This window comes from Sarcophilus harrisii, chromosome 2 (genome assembly GCF_902635505.1).
Source record: "Sarcophilus harrisii chromosome 2, mSarHar1.11, whole genome shotgun sequence".
Classification (NCBI taxonomy): Eukaryota; Metazoa; Chordata; class Mammalia; order Dasyuromorphia; family Dasyuridae; genus Sarcophilus; species Sarcophilus harrisii.
Window position 1 is genome coordinate 185,524,127 of NC_045427.1, and position 14,553 is coordinate 185,538,679.

The 14,553-nt window shown below is 33.0% G+C and overlaps 1 protein-coding gene across 2 annotated transcripts in view; it reads right to left on the reverse strand.

Annotated features, from left to right (window-relative positions):
- Positions 1 to 14,553, reverse strand: part of EIPR1 (EARP complex and GARP complex interacting protein 1) — a 202,093-nt gene that overhangs the window by 52,053 nt on the left and 135,487 nt on the right. For both annotated transcript variants that reach the window (XM_012539894.3, XM_023494661.2), the window contains one exon: positions 9,453 to 9,609. In XM_012539894.3, the coding sequence (XP_012395348.1) occupies positions 9,453 to 9,609 (157 nt within the window). The remainder of the gene's footprint in view (positions 1 to 9,452; positions 9,610 to 14,553) is intronic.

Sequence of the window (14,553 nt, forward strand, 5' to 3'; positions counted from 1 at the left end):
AACAATCAACATAATTAATCATATTAAAAATAAAAACATCCCAAACCACATGACTATCTAAATAAATGTGGAGAAAGCCTTTGATAAAGTAAATAATCATATGCTTACAATTCTATGTGGGATAGACATAGAAATATCTTTTTTCAAAATATCTAAAATATCTAGAAAAATATCTAAAACTAAAAGCAAATATCATATACAAAAGGGATGCGCTAAAAGGTTAGCTAGTAAATACAGGAGTAAAGCAATGAAGCCTCCAAAATGATTTACTACAGTGCTAGAAAAATAGCAAAATCAGTAAGTCAAAAGAAAGGAAAAAAAAAAAAACTAAAGGCATATAAAGACAGGTAAAAAGGAAATAAAACTATCCCTATTTGCTGATATGATGGTTTATTTGGACAATCATATGAAACAACAAGGATACCAATTGTCTTAATTGGGTTTCCAAATACCAATTAAGACAATAACTTTAGCAAAGTGGAAAGCTACAAAATAAATTCAAAAATCAACAACATTTTTATATAATAACAAAATCTAAGAAATTCTATAAATAAATAAATGAAATGAAAAGCTGGGGGGGGGGGGGAACGCCTTGGGGGAAAACATTAAAATAAATAAACTACTGGTTATTTTAATTTAAAAACTAAATTACCAGCCACAAAAATGAAAAGGGCAAATTCATTATCAATTAAGATGGAATTAAAGCTATTATTGGGAGGTATTTTGCTCAATTGTATACCAATGAATCTACCAATCTAATTGAAATGACCAAATAAAAAAAGATACTGTTAGATATAAAATGGATAATTCTGATTAGTTAAATTAAAAAAAATTTTTGCATAAACAAAATCAATACAATCAAAATTACAAGGAAAGCAGAAATCTGAGGAGGAGGAGTTTTGATAGTCTCTGATAGGAGGAGTCTCTGATAAAGGCCTCATTTCATAAATACATAGAGAAAAAAGTCAAATTCATAAAAATATGTCAATCCTAAATTGATAAACAGTTAAAAGTATTCTTTGAATTGAAATTTTTGAGAGAAATCGAAATTCATATATGGTCATATAAAAAAAATGATGTAAGTGTAGATGAAAACAATTCCAGAGTAGTTGGAGAGAAATTTGGAACTATGCCCAAAGAAATATAAATCTGGGCACACCCTTTGACCAAACAATACTACTACAAGGTCTGTATGCCAAAGAGATAATTTTTAAAGGACCTATCTATACAGTATATTTATAGCTGCTCTTTTTGTGGTGGCAAAGAACTAGAAAATGAAAAATGCACATTAACTGGAGAATGGTTGAATAATTTGTGGTAAATGTGATGGAATATTATTATGCTGTAAGAAAAAATAAGCAGAATACTTTCAGAAAATCTAGAAAGACTTACATGAACTGCTGCAGAGTAAAATGAGGAGAACCAAGACAACACTGCAAATAATAACAGAAATATTGTATGATGATAGGTATACATTCTACCTATTCAAGCAATACTATGATCTTGCTATCTCAGGGATGGAGGAAAAAAGAAGAGAGAAAATTTGGAACTCAAAATAAAAAAAAAAAAAGATGTTAAAAATTATTTTAATATAAAACATTATTCAAAAATTATAATTCAAGGTAGAAGAAAATGGTAACCCCAATGGTGGCATATCTTCTTGATGCCCTTCCATGAATGCCATGACTTCCTTAGAAGATAATCCCTCTCCAATCCTCAAGAATTGCAGTGACTGGAAAAAAATTCATTAAACATGAGCTTTTCCATTGTGGATGACCTCTAACTGATCAGCCTTTTCTTCAGCCGACCATCCTATTTTTATCAGTATAGCCTTTGAGAACCTCCATACCATGACATGGCATTGGAATAAGACTTTAGTGAAGGATTCTTCTATGTAGACTTATATATCAAAGAAAATCAAATCATTTTAGACAGAACTGCTCCTTTACACTCAAATTTCATCATTTATTCCTAGGTGATTGAATACATCTAAAAAGATTAACAGTTTTATTATTTTATAGGCAGCAACCCCTATAATCATTAGTACTTGTAAAATACATTGAAATAACTGGTGTATGCAATATGCAGTAAAAAAGAGAAATTCTATTTTACCATGGATCATCACCATGAAACTAGTGCTATAAACATAAGAAAATAAACTAGAATTTTAGAGTAACTTGTTCCTTCAAACTATGGAGTTTAATTCTTTGTTCCTAAAAATCATCTCCTTTTTTTGCTTTAACACATTCTAACAGTGAATTAGAAGTGACATAAAATGGAATGAACAAGAAAGAACATAAATGCAGAAATTTTTCTGAAATCTTAAACAGATTATTTGCTTATTTATTCATTAATCAAGTATTTGTTGAGTATCTATTATATATCATAATGGTGGAAGCTGTTTTTTCATATTCATCTTTTCTTTAGGTAATCATATTAGTGAAGAAATTTACTTTCTGATAACCTGAGCTGAGGGTCATATGTAAAAAAAAATTGCTGTAAAATTCTAAAATAAAGTTAATATGAAATGAATCTAAATTCCTTTTCATTTGCATCTTTTATTCAAACCCTATTCTAATGAACCATCATATCTTGGAGTTAACCTTGATTTCTAAAAGGCTATGTTAAGTAGAGAGAAAATTCAGTCTACCATGTGAAAAAAGTCTTAAATATATGGTTAGCAATGAACAATATGCTTGTCATCCAAAAATAAGTTTAGAGAAAATGATCACTAAATTGATCAATGTTTAAATTCTAAAAGATAATTGTTTTTAGGTTAAAGAGGAACTGCCCATATTAAGATTATTCACTAAAGTATCTTTTTTAAGCACAAAGTTTATAACAAAAAGAAAAAATCAAATATTTCAACAAACGATATGTATATAAAAATATGGTAAAGTTATTGGTTACTCTTCCTTTTTTATTATGGTTTATAAGGGGAAAAGTAATAAATTATTTATATAGCTTGTACATATCCCTTTAAAAAATACAGTTAATTCCTTGGTGGTAGGAAATGCACAAAAGAATATTCTATAGCTTTTCTTCAAAGATAAGCTAGAGTTATTTAATTAAAACAAGTATGTTGTCATCAAAATTTTAAATGCTCAATCTATACTACTATGAGATGTGGAAAATTCTAAAGTAAATTTTAAATCATATACCTTCAAAAAAAGCATTTCTGGCAGAAATGGCTCAAAATCTTTTCACTAAATTTTCTTAAGCACCTTCTATATGTCAGGAATTATGCTAGGTACTGGGGATACAAAATAAAAATTAAACAGTCCCTTTTCTGAAAAAAACTTTTATTCTACTAGGGTATGTATAATACATACGGAGATAAATATTTCAAAATATACAAAAATAAACAGAAAATAAATCAAGGGAATAAGGAAAGATCTGTTATTAAAAAAAAACAGCTATGGAATTGAGCTTGGAAGAGAATTAGGAGTTCCAAGAAGTATAGAAAGGAAGCATTCCAAATAACGAGAGCAGCCTATTCAAAGGCATCTATACATAAGAGAAAGAGGATATGTATAAAAAAGCAAATTGGTCAGCTTGGTTAAAATACAGAGTATATAAAAGTATGTAATGTGGAGTAAAGCTGGAGCCACTACGTGGATTTTTTAAAATCAATTTCATTTTATTTTCATATCATTCTCTCCTTCCCATCTCAATTCTATATCCTACTGAGAAAGCAAAAAATCCCAAACCCCGAATTCAAACATATAAACAAATCCCTTCATTGACCTTAAAAAAATAAAATGTATCTTCACTGTGAGTCTTTCCTCTCTCCCAAAGGACATAAGAAGCATATTTTAATCATGTTTCCTTTGGAATCATTTTGTTCAAAGTTCCTAAGTCTTTCAAAGTTTTGATACTCTATAAATTGTTTTCCAAGTGATGCTAACTTCACTCTGCACCAGTTCATCCAAATATTCCTAAGTATTCTGAAAGTATTCCCTTCATCATTTTTTACAGGCCAATAGTATTCCAATTGTTCAACTTATTCAGCCAATCTCAATTAATGGGTACCCTCTCTCAATTTCCATTTCTTTGCTACCACAAAAAAGAATTGGTATAAATTTTTTTGTACATATGGAACCCTTCCCTTTTTCTTTTACCTCTCTTGGGATATAGACATTAATAGTTAAATCAATGGGTATGCAACAGTTGAACAGCTTTTCAGGAATAAATCCAAACTGTTAGATCAGCTCACAACCACACCAACAGTAACTTAATGTACCTCTTTTTCCACAGCCCTGTAGAATATCATTTCCTTTTCATTTTTGCCAATACAATAATTGTAGAGAAATCTCAGAGTTGCTTTAACTTGGAATTCTCATGCCCTTTCTTATACTATAATTGTCTGAAAAATCCTTGAGTAGTGTGTGCCATAATTTCTCCATGATTTTCATGAATTGTTGGACCAAAATTTCATAACTTTTTGATTAGCCATACAGTGGTGATGAGCTTTTATGAATTTAGCTAAACTATTCTGACATTCTCTTGCTGCTGCTGTATGTCATCAAGATGTGGACTTTTACAGTCTCCAACTAGTTAAAAAGGAATATCAAACACAGGATAATAGAGAAGTTCTTTATGGATGTGAGGACTACAACATATAACTAGTGGGAATTTCAAAAAAGAATAGCAATAAAAAGATGTCATTAAAGAAATAAGATAGGAGAAGATGAGATAATATGGTAAGGATAACAGACTACAGATGGACCCAGCCAGAGTGCTTTAAAGGTATTGTTGGACCATGACATTCTAGAGCCCCAAGATTTATTTCACAGTCCTAAGATGCTATAAAAGAACCCTAAAGATCAAATAATCTGAACCTCAAAAATTCATGGAGATTTAACCCTGGGAAAAACAGGTCAGTACAGGAACACACATAATCCGTGGGAGACCAAGTAAGGCTTACACTGATCCCAAAGAGCAGCAGGGATAGAACAAAATCCTAATTTAGGAACTAAAACTAGAAAGAAAAATAAACTGAAATTTATTGTTTGATACCAAAGGTATCCACCAATGCTAAAAATTATTGGGGACAGAAGTCAGATTTATAAAAACTAAAGAGAGAGTGAGTGATAAAAAAGTAGAAGCACTAGCTATTTTTTCATTCAAGAAATTTAACTGTGAAGAAAAAAAAAATAAATAGTAGTTGAATGGTTAAAGGAAAGCTGTAATGTATTTTCATTTAAAAAACTAATCATACAAATATAAAATGGGAGAGATGTAGTCAAACTGATTTTTCGGGAAAAGATCTGGCAGTTGTAGTGAGCTATAAGCCCAAAATGAATTAAAAGTGGCAGGTAATAAAGTTAATTCAATCATATGCTATATCAGGAAAAGGATAATATACAGAATTAAGTAGTGATGGTCTCACTACATTCTGCCGGGGTCATATTGCCACTAGTGTTCAATATTCCACTAGGAAGAACATTGATAAATTGGAATATATACCAATGAAAATTAATGATAACAATACAAGGTGTTGAGATCAAGAATCAGTGGAAAGTCATGGAGCTGTTTAGCCTAAAAGAAAAAGTCAGGGGGAAGAGGTAGGAAAAAAGTGTGAATGAGATTTGTCTTCAAATATTTGAAGAGCTGACACCTGGAAGAGGTATTAGACATGTTTGACTTGTCCCTAAGGAGTAAAACTAATCATAATTTGTGAAAGTTACAAAGTGATTAATTAGTGTATGAGGTGAGAACAACCTTTCTAAGAATTAGAATTCTCTAAGAATGGAAAGGAGTGTCTACAAATATTGACATAAAGGCTAGATGACCCACTTGGCAGATATTCTATAGAAAAGATACTTGTTTAGGCATAATTTGCCCTAGAAGCCTTCTAAGGTACTTTCAATTTAGAAATTCTGTTTACAAGTCTATGAGAAAGAGTTAGCAGAAAGAGACAGAATAAAGATGCATAAAAAAAGAGGATGGATATGAAGCAAGGACTACAATGACTAGTATATGGAAATGAGGTATATGGAAATCTCTTCCTCTGAGATGGTAAAGAAAATAAGTAATGACATTAAGAAATTTTGAAGTATGGAGGAGAGGAATCAAGGAAAGTCTTATTAAATGGTCTCAGCCTTTGCACTGAAATAGGAAACTGTATTAACTACTATAAATAGACAGCTCTGGGAATGTGGTTGGAGGTATGATGAGAGATCAAAATATTTGGAATGATTAATGTAGGAAATTCTATTCAGTTATATCCAACAAGCACCAACCTGGCACATGCTATGTGAGGAGCACTATGCTTGGGAATAGGATGCAAAAATAAAACTAAAACAATTTTTGGTCTAAAGGAGCTTATCTAGAATTTTAACCTAGAATTCATGGGCTATCCCCATGACTTGGGTACCTCTTTTTACCTACAATCAAACCTGTTATCACCAGCCACAAAAACTGCATGAGCCCTGTGCCTCAGGACCAGTTTATCACAATACAAGGCCCCCAAATACTCTACTTGGGACTCCCCTGAAGACAATCTCCACAGGATTTATGTCCTTTAACTCAAGCTCCTTTTTGGCTATGATTTAGATCAGTGGTATGAAATTAAAATACAAACAGAGGATATTGAATGTCACATGTTGACTTAAAAAAACAAGTCTATATATTTTTGTTGCTGTTAAAACTTCAAGAAAAAATCAAATAGGAGCTATATTTGAATCTGGTCTGGGTCACACTTAGGAGTGTTGTAAGCATTTGATACTTTGGCTTTAGAGCTTTGTCTTAAATATGACAGAGAATCAACAATTCTTATATGAGCTAGCTAAGCATCATGAATTTTGTTGAGTTAATGAACCTTCTTCTAAAAAAATTCAACCTAATAAACTGTGGATCCAAAGTCACTTAATTTCCCTACATCTTAGTGTTGACATCTGTAAAGTGATAAATCAGAAGATCTTTCTAAAATCTGTCTCGGCTCTAAAATCCTGTGACCGCTTACAATATGCTCCTTTTCTGGAGGAAGGCCACTGTTCTTTTTTCAAGAAGCAGTCACTACAGTTCCTTAACATCACAGAAAAGTACTGTAATGGCTTTGTCTTTGTGGGGATCTCTGCACCATCAAAAAAGATCTGAATGGACCAATTGTTGATGGTGCAGCCTGCCTAACCCTTAACTAACTTGTCCTAAAACTACCTGATGCACGCAAGAAGTGATCTTAAAGGGGCTTTGATTACATTGTGATCTCTAGGGAAAATAGGGAAAAAATAAAAACTTCAAAAAATAAAGACTGCCACCACTAAAGGTACATTAAAAAAAAGTTCTAAAGACAATGCCTTATCAAGGAGTTCCCAAAAATAATGTAGATAATAGCAACATCATCAGAATAATATTTCAATGCTGCTGCCAAGGTGATTGAATTGAAAAAGTCACCAATTCACAAGATCACACAAATGAAAGTTATCAAAAATCATCTTGTTCAATCAACTATGTTATCTCTCTTATGCTGCTTTAAAATGTGATATTATACACAATGCTTTTTTTACACATAATAAAGCTCATATTTACATACTACTTTAGTATTTACAAAACATTCCTCCTCATAAAAGTCCTTTTAAGTAGGCAATATAATATTATGTCCACTTTACAAATAAGCAAGTGATTTCTAATGTGGCCATCAGATCAAAAACTCAAGAATCTAAAACTGTAATTAATCTCAGAGACAAGCCCCTCATTTTACAAATGTTGGAACTGATGATCAGGAAACTTAAGTGATTTACCCCAAGGTCACAAGGGAAATTTGAAAGGTGGTATTTAAAACCAGATTCCTGGATTCTATAAAGTAATTTGATTAAGATCACATAGCAATTAAGAATGCAGAATAAAGAGTCCAGCGGAGGTCTCTTGATTCCAAAGCTTATAGTCTATCTATTACACAAAATTGGACAGAGAGAGAGAGAGAGAGAGAGAGAGAGAGAGAGAGAGAAAGAAAAGGAGGGAAGGGGCAGAGAGAGACAGAGAGAAAGAGAGAGAGAATCTTTAAATATTGTAATGCCCCAAACCTCAGTTTGAATTTGTTTAACTCTGTCTATGGATGGTACCCAAATGTTACATCTTTAACAGCAATGAGCCTTTGATGCAGTGGTGACTTTTCAGACGAATGTTAATCAAAAGCACATAAACCCCAGGGGAAGGGTTTATGATTGTTTTTATGTCTGAGGATACTGCTTATTCTTTTTTATTTTCTTTCGGATTAAAAGTCACTCAAAGTATAGTAAATTTCCATTGGAGGATTAACCACCAAAAATTTGTAATCCTATGTCAGTTTCCCTTTGGTAACTAAAATGTTTGTCATGTATCACCAGTGAATGAGCATCTCAAGAATTATAAGCTAATTTTAATATTGCATATATACTGAACTTCCAAATAAATATAAGTAAATGACCCAACAGTAGCAAAATAATTAAAAAGTATTTCACAAAATTTATTCACAAAATATATAAAAAATGCATTTCATCCCACATGTAAATTACTGTTGGAGTTAGTCATTGTGCTGTGGACAATTTTCAGCAAAAGGTCCCTTTCTCCTTATTGATATTTGAAAATTCATTACCAAAACATGAATATATACAGAATTCCAAATACAAAAAGGACCATTGTTTTTATAGTTTTAAGTATAAATCCACACTCTGCTCTCTCTTCATCTCTACTCCTACCTCCCCCAGAATGGAGCCCATTAATTACTTAAAATTTGCCTATCTGATTCTGAGATCATGTGCAATTCTATCCTCTAAAAGGAATTTCCAATTCTTCCCCTATTCCTAAACTATATGGTGCTAGTGCTTACCAGATATAAAGCAATGATTGCTCTAAGATGGTGAGTTGGGTGTGCTAACTATTATAATCCCATGTTGTAGATATCTACATAGCAATTGGCTAGTAAATGTACAATGAATGACTTAAATTCAAACATCAGATGGAACAAATAAATGTGACTATAAAGGCACAGAGCATTTATGAAGCATGATATATATAGTGTGTATGCAGACATATATACATCTAATTCCATACTGGATAAAACCATTATGCACTTTACCTGAAACAATAAATAAAAATTTTATGACTAAAATATGTGAAATAAAAGGTATTTATGAAGATAAAAAGAAATATAAAAATGGTGTACTATTCAGTGACTGACTTTTTTTTATTAAGTCAAGTAGTCATGTGCAACACTGATTTTTATATGAAAGTAAAAAAGCACACAAGGAGACAGACTGTTCAGCCGTGCATGTGGCAGGACTACACATAAATGTTTCTAATAGACAAAACATCTGGGACCAAAAAAAAATCAATTTGTACCATTTTTTGGAAAAAAGAAGAGTTTTTAGGTGTGTAATATCGCTTCAACAATGTAAATCTGTACAAACTAAGAGCTCTGGTCTATCCTTCAGGCTGGTTCTGAGTATATAAAATATGCAGAATCCTACCAGGCCATGTTGCCATGGGCTGTGTTGTCAAGGTGACAAAGTAGCTCCAGGGTCTGAGTGGTGCTTGATGAATCATCAGGGGATTCATGACTGCCTGATTCCAATTCCTTTGGCATCCTCCACACAGCAGCACATGTCATGACTTTACTATCTGAAACTAAGCAATAGAGGATAATGTCAACAGAGCATTGTACGTGGCACACATTCAGTATACAATTCATCAACATTTACAAAAATCCAGAAGCAGCTCACATCTGCACTTTAAAATATTAAAAATTTCATCAGTGGCATGAAGCAAACTGAGAACTCTGTTCTCTCTCTAGACACAAATACCTTAAGTTAGAAATCAGTTCAATGCATACAATGCACAATAAGCATGCATTTAAGTTATTTTCCTTGTTTTAAAAACCAGTATTTTATTACAAATGGAAATTTAATTCCTCAAAAGTGATTTTCTTTCCCTCTTCCTAGACAATTGTCTAAAAATACTATCATAAAGTAGTTAGTATAAATACTTATAAGTATAAATACTTATTATTAACTAAGCCCAACTTTAAAAAAAATTTTTTTCAATAATTTTATTGAGTTATACAAAACTGTAACTAGTAGTATTGAGATTGGGAAGGGGACCCCAAAAGTTTGGAGCCACAGACAGTTATCAGGAGCAAAAGAATTTGCAAGTTTGAATTAATTTCCTAGGCAGAGTTTTATTATAATTGTAATGCCAATTGTAGTAGGCTAAGTTTCAAAAGTGCTAAGAGAAAGGAGACCCCTTTATCCAGCTTTCTATCATTGACATGTTAATTCTATGGCCCAGAGGTAGAAGAGGAGTGGTCCTCTCTGGAATCTGGTTCTCAATGACCAACAGATTATCACTATTATCTCAGGAGTTTGGTCCCAGGAACAATCCTGAGGCCAGAAGCTATCTGACAGTCAGCAATGAATTAAAAATTGTCTATTCAGAATCAGATAGATTGTTGTTCTTAGACTGGGAGTATGGGAAGTCCCTGAAGCAGACTTCAAAGGCAGAAGATTTAGAATTATGGACTTATTATTAGAACAGAAGCCCCCCTTAAAATCATGGGACCTCAAAATCATTGCTGTCCCCCCTAGAAACTATGTGACATTAGTAGTATATGTGGGAATAACTGTCATTGTAATTCACCATTTTTTTTAATCCACATGATATTGTTTTTATAAAATTCTATTTTAAATTTCAAAATCAAAATTCTGAAAAAATATTTACATTCATCAGAATTGTATCAGAAAACAATAACATATGAATGAAAAGTGATACTATCCACCACCACTGCTGGCAGAAAATAAAAGTTTTGAAGACTAAATAACAATTTCACAAACAAAACAATGAAATTTTTTGGACATAGAATTAATTAAAACTCCCCAAAAGAAAGACATTTTAAAAGGACAAGTATTCATTGTCTAGTTCCAAAAGGTTAAGCCTTGACTTTTCACTTCTGAAATGTAATTATCTAATTCCAAGTAAGCAACCAACCAACCAATCGATGTTTATCTATTTGAAAAGTACTGTGGTACGAATTATGGAGTATGGAAAGCCATATAATACATTTCTGAACTTCAAGAAATCACACTCACCTATCTTAACAACACTGTAGCACTGTTCTAAAACTATTGGGCAAGGACACATCCACCTAATTAAATCTTATATTGCAGAGATGATGCTGAGGAATAGCAACAGCAACTTGCAATTTTTTGATGCAATGGTCCCATTTTAACTCAGAAAATGGGATACATTGCCTTCTGTCTATATCAGAGATATATTTTGGTCATTTGTGAATTTCGATTAGACACCTTTCATTGCAAGTGTGTCTGCTAACTCAAAGAGATTTGACTAAAGCTGATAAAAAGTATTATAGTAACTGAGAAATATTGGTTAATTGTGAAATGCCAAAAACAATGCAAATATATAAAACATTATTTCCTCCAAAGCCATCTTATAAACTTCCAGTAAGAAAAGTAATAGAACACGGTGAGAAATGAATTGTGTCTTCACCCCAAATGAATAAGAACTCACACCAGAGCATAAAACAAGCATAGGGTATTTTTGAAACAGCTTTCATATGAGAGAAATCACAGGTGGTCAGGCACTGTTCCCAAGTGCAAATAAAATTTATACTAATACTTGGTAGCTAACATTTATATACTGTTTTAAAGCTTAAATCACTATTAGGTATGTAATGCTGGAGAAACTGAGGCAAGATAGAGATTAGTTTTTAATATTTTATTTGAATTTCTGAGAGAGAGAGATTGTGCTGGGGGTATGATGACCTCAGGGCTGATGTCCAAAGCATATAACAGTGAATGTGAGGTCTCAATGACATATTTATAGCTCTTAACTCAGATAGCTAAACAAAGGCAGGAGGTGAAGTCCAAACTCTGGTGAGCAGAAATCTCCAGGAAGGGACCAGTTCTGACAGGTTGGGGGGTAGGACTAAAGATTCTAACAAATTGGGAGTTAAGGAGTTGTCCAGCTAGAGCCAGGAAGTCTGAAATATAGAGATATAAACAATGCTAATTAGGTATCTGAGATAGTACATCTGGACTCTTATCTTCTAGAATATCAGATCTCCATAGCACTAATTATCTCAGTTCTAATGGGCAGAAAAAGGAGAGTTGCAACCAGGGAAACTGAGGCAGAACAATAAAAGGGAACTGTGGCACAACATTCCACACTCTCTCTTCTGAATATTCAAATCATTGAATTACCTTTCTCTAGATATCTGGAAGGTCTTAGCACCATAATTTTGATCAACTCTATGTGAAGCAAATAAGCCAAAATAAAACTAGAAAAATGCATGGCCTTATGGCAAGGACAAGTCTCTCCCTAACAACCCCAGAGTTAATCAGCAATAAAAGGTTCCCTGTTTGCAAGCATGTCAGGTCCTCTGCAATTGGGGCACCGTCTCAACCAGGGAATCCAGTTTGAGATGGACAATTCATTTGGAGTTAGATCTGTGGTCATTTGTTGACTTAACTCAGCCTCTGCTTATATAGGGAGTAGCAGTGCTCAAGAGAGTCTTGCTGCCTATCCTAAGAGGGGCTCCCCAAGTCTGTCAGGGACTCCAAAAGAGTGAGACTTGGAATAGCTCCATCTGTCCCCGCTCAGAAGAACAGGAGCTGCTACTAGGATACAGAAAGGATCCAGATTTCTGAGCAGAGTTATCAGAGTGTGCACAGTTAGACTATCAAGGAAGGCAAGCCCTGAACTTTTAGAGGCTTTATATCAAATTGCAAGGTCCTTTAAGAATGCTGAAATACTAATTAACAGGGTTACAGGACTGGAGAAACAGATCAGAGAGACTGCCAGTCCCAAGACAGATATCTGATTTCTGGTTATTTCTAAAAAATAAACCCAAAAACTGAGTCTTCCAGGGCAATTCTAATAGAATAAGGGGGTTCCAAAACTAAAGCATAACCAACCAGCAATCATAGTCCACTAAGTTTAAACAAGAAAATAAAAAGAACTGCTTAAAAGATTTCCAGTTCAATCTGTACTAGTGATATAGGGGGGGAGGGCAGAAGTGTCTAAAGCAAAGTGAACAGAAAACTAAGGGTTCCCATTCTTTCAGGTATATATATTTTTTTAAATCCACCAGTTTCCCCAATTTCCTATCTCTTCCTCCTTTTGTTTCCTCACAGAAAGGAATTATCAAATAACCATCCCACATATAAATCCCAAGAGTGAATCAAAATTCCTATACATAACAGACTAGTACAGTAGGGTTTCCTAAAAATTCCTCAAATATAACAGCAATAGTTACACAAGTTTAACAATTTCCATCCCAAATCTTAAAACACACAGTAATAGATGACCCAGGCAGGGTTTAACAATCATTCATCAACCATTCCCAAATTCCCATATCAGTCCATCAGGTGTAGGGGACGAAGCCTCACTCAAAACTACTTTGTGCTGATAAGGAGCAATGGTCCCTATCCAAGCTGCTTCAGGCTGAGAATGGGTAAAGAACTGGCTCTCAGTCCAAGCAAGAGGATTGCTGTGATATGCTGACAACAATCAAAATTTCCAGTTCCCAGAAGCAGTTCAATATAGCTATAGTTTGACCAAAATCTAGAACAAAAAACAAATCTAATAAAGGTTAGAACAGTCTTGAGATAGAAATACTGGTCCACAAGGACTGCTACAAGATGTGGTAAGACCAAAATAGATAGGCCAGCAGCTCCTATCACTAGGAGACATGCTTGTCTCACAGGACAGGAAAACAGCTGTCAGCTATAGTCCCAATAAATAAAACAGCAGTTAAGTTTCACAGACAACTGACCAAGCTAAATACTTATTTGCTTAAGTATTTAGGATATAATGATTACATATAATCAGATTGGAAACAGCAAAGTGACATAATTGAATTGCATGAACAGTTCTTATTGACCATTGTCTCTGATCAGTCACAGGAAGAAAAAAAATGCAGGAATTATAACTATAACATTATATAAGGGGTTAAAACTCAACCTTCAGTACATACAGGATAACATAGCCTAAAACCAATTTTATTCCAGTTAATTGTCCCACTAACTGTTAGAGGGTGGAGTTTTAAAACTCCCAAATAGCATTAACTTATTATAAGCCCAAGAAATTTTAGTTCCAATAACAAATCCCATTAACCAAAGTTCCAGATAAATCCCAAACAGTATTTATCATAACTTTACATTGATAATGGTAAGAAATTTGTCCCAATAAGTTCGCATCTTTCATATCTAAGTAGTCAGTTTCATAAGTGAACATTATACATATAAATCATTTTGCTTTAAAATACTCAATACATAGAAAAATATCACAAGTTACATTTTGTCCATAAGAGAAACATTTTCAAAAGGACAAAGAAAAAAACTATTATTTTCAGAGGCCCTTTAAATGATTTCAGGATGACCCAATACAATCAATTAAATTTACATAGAATATCCTAATTCCACATAAAAGAATTCAAGTTCTTTAAAATATTAAACTTTTAAAAATAATCCTACGAAATTATAGATAACATTTATGATCATCTTCCTTAACCAAGGAAACCATTATATATCTAAAGAAACAATAATTCAGTCAATA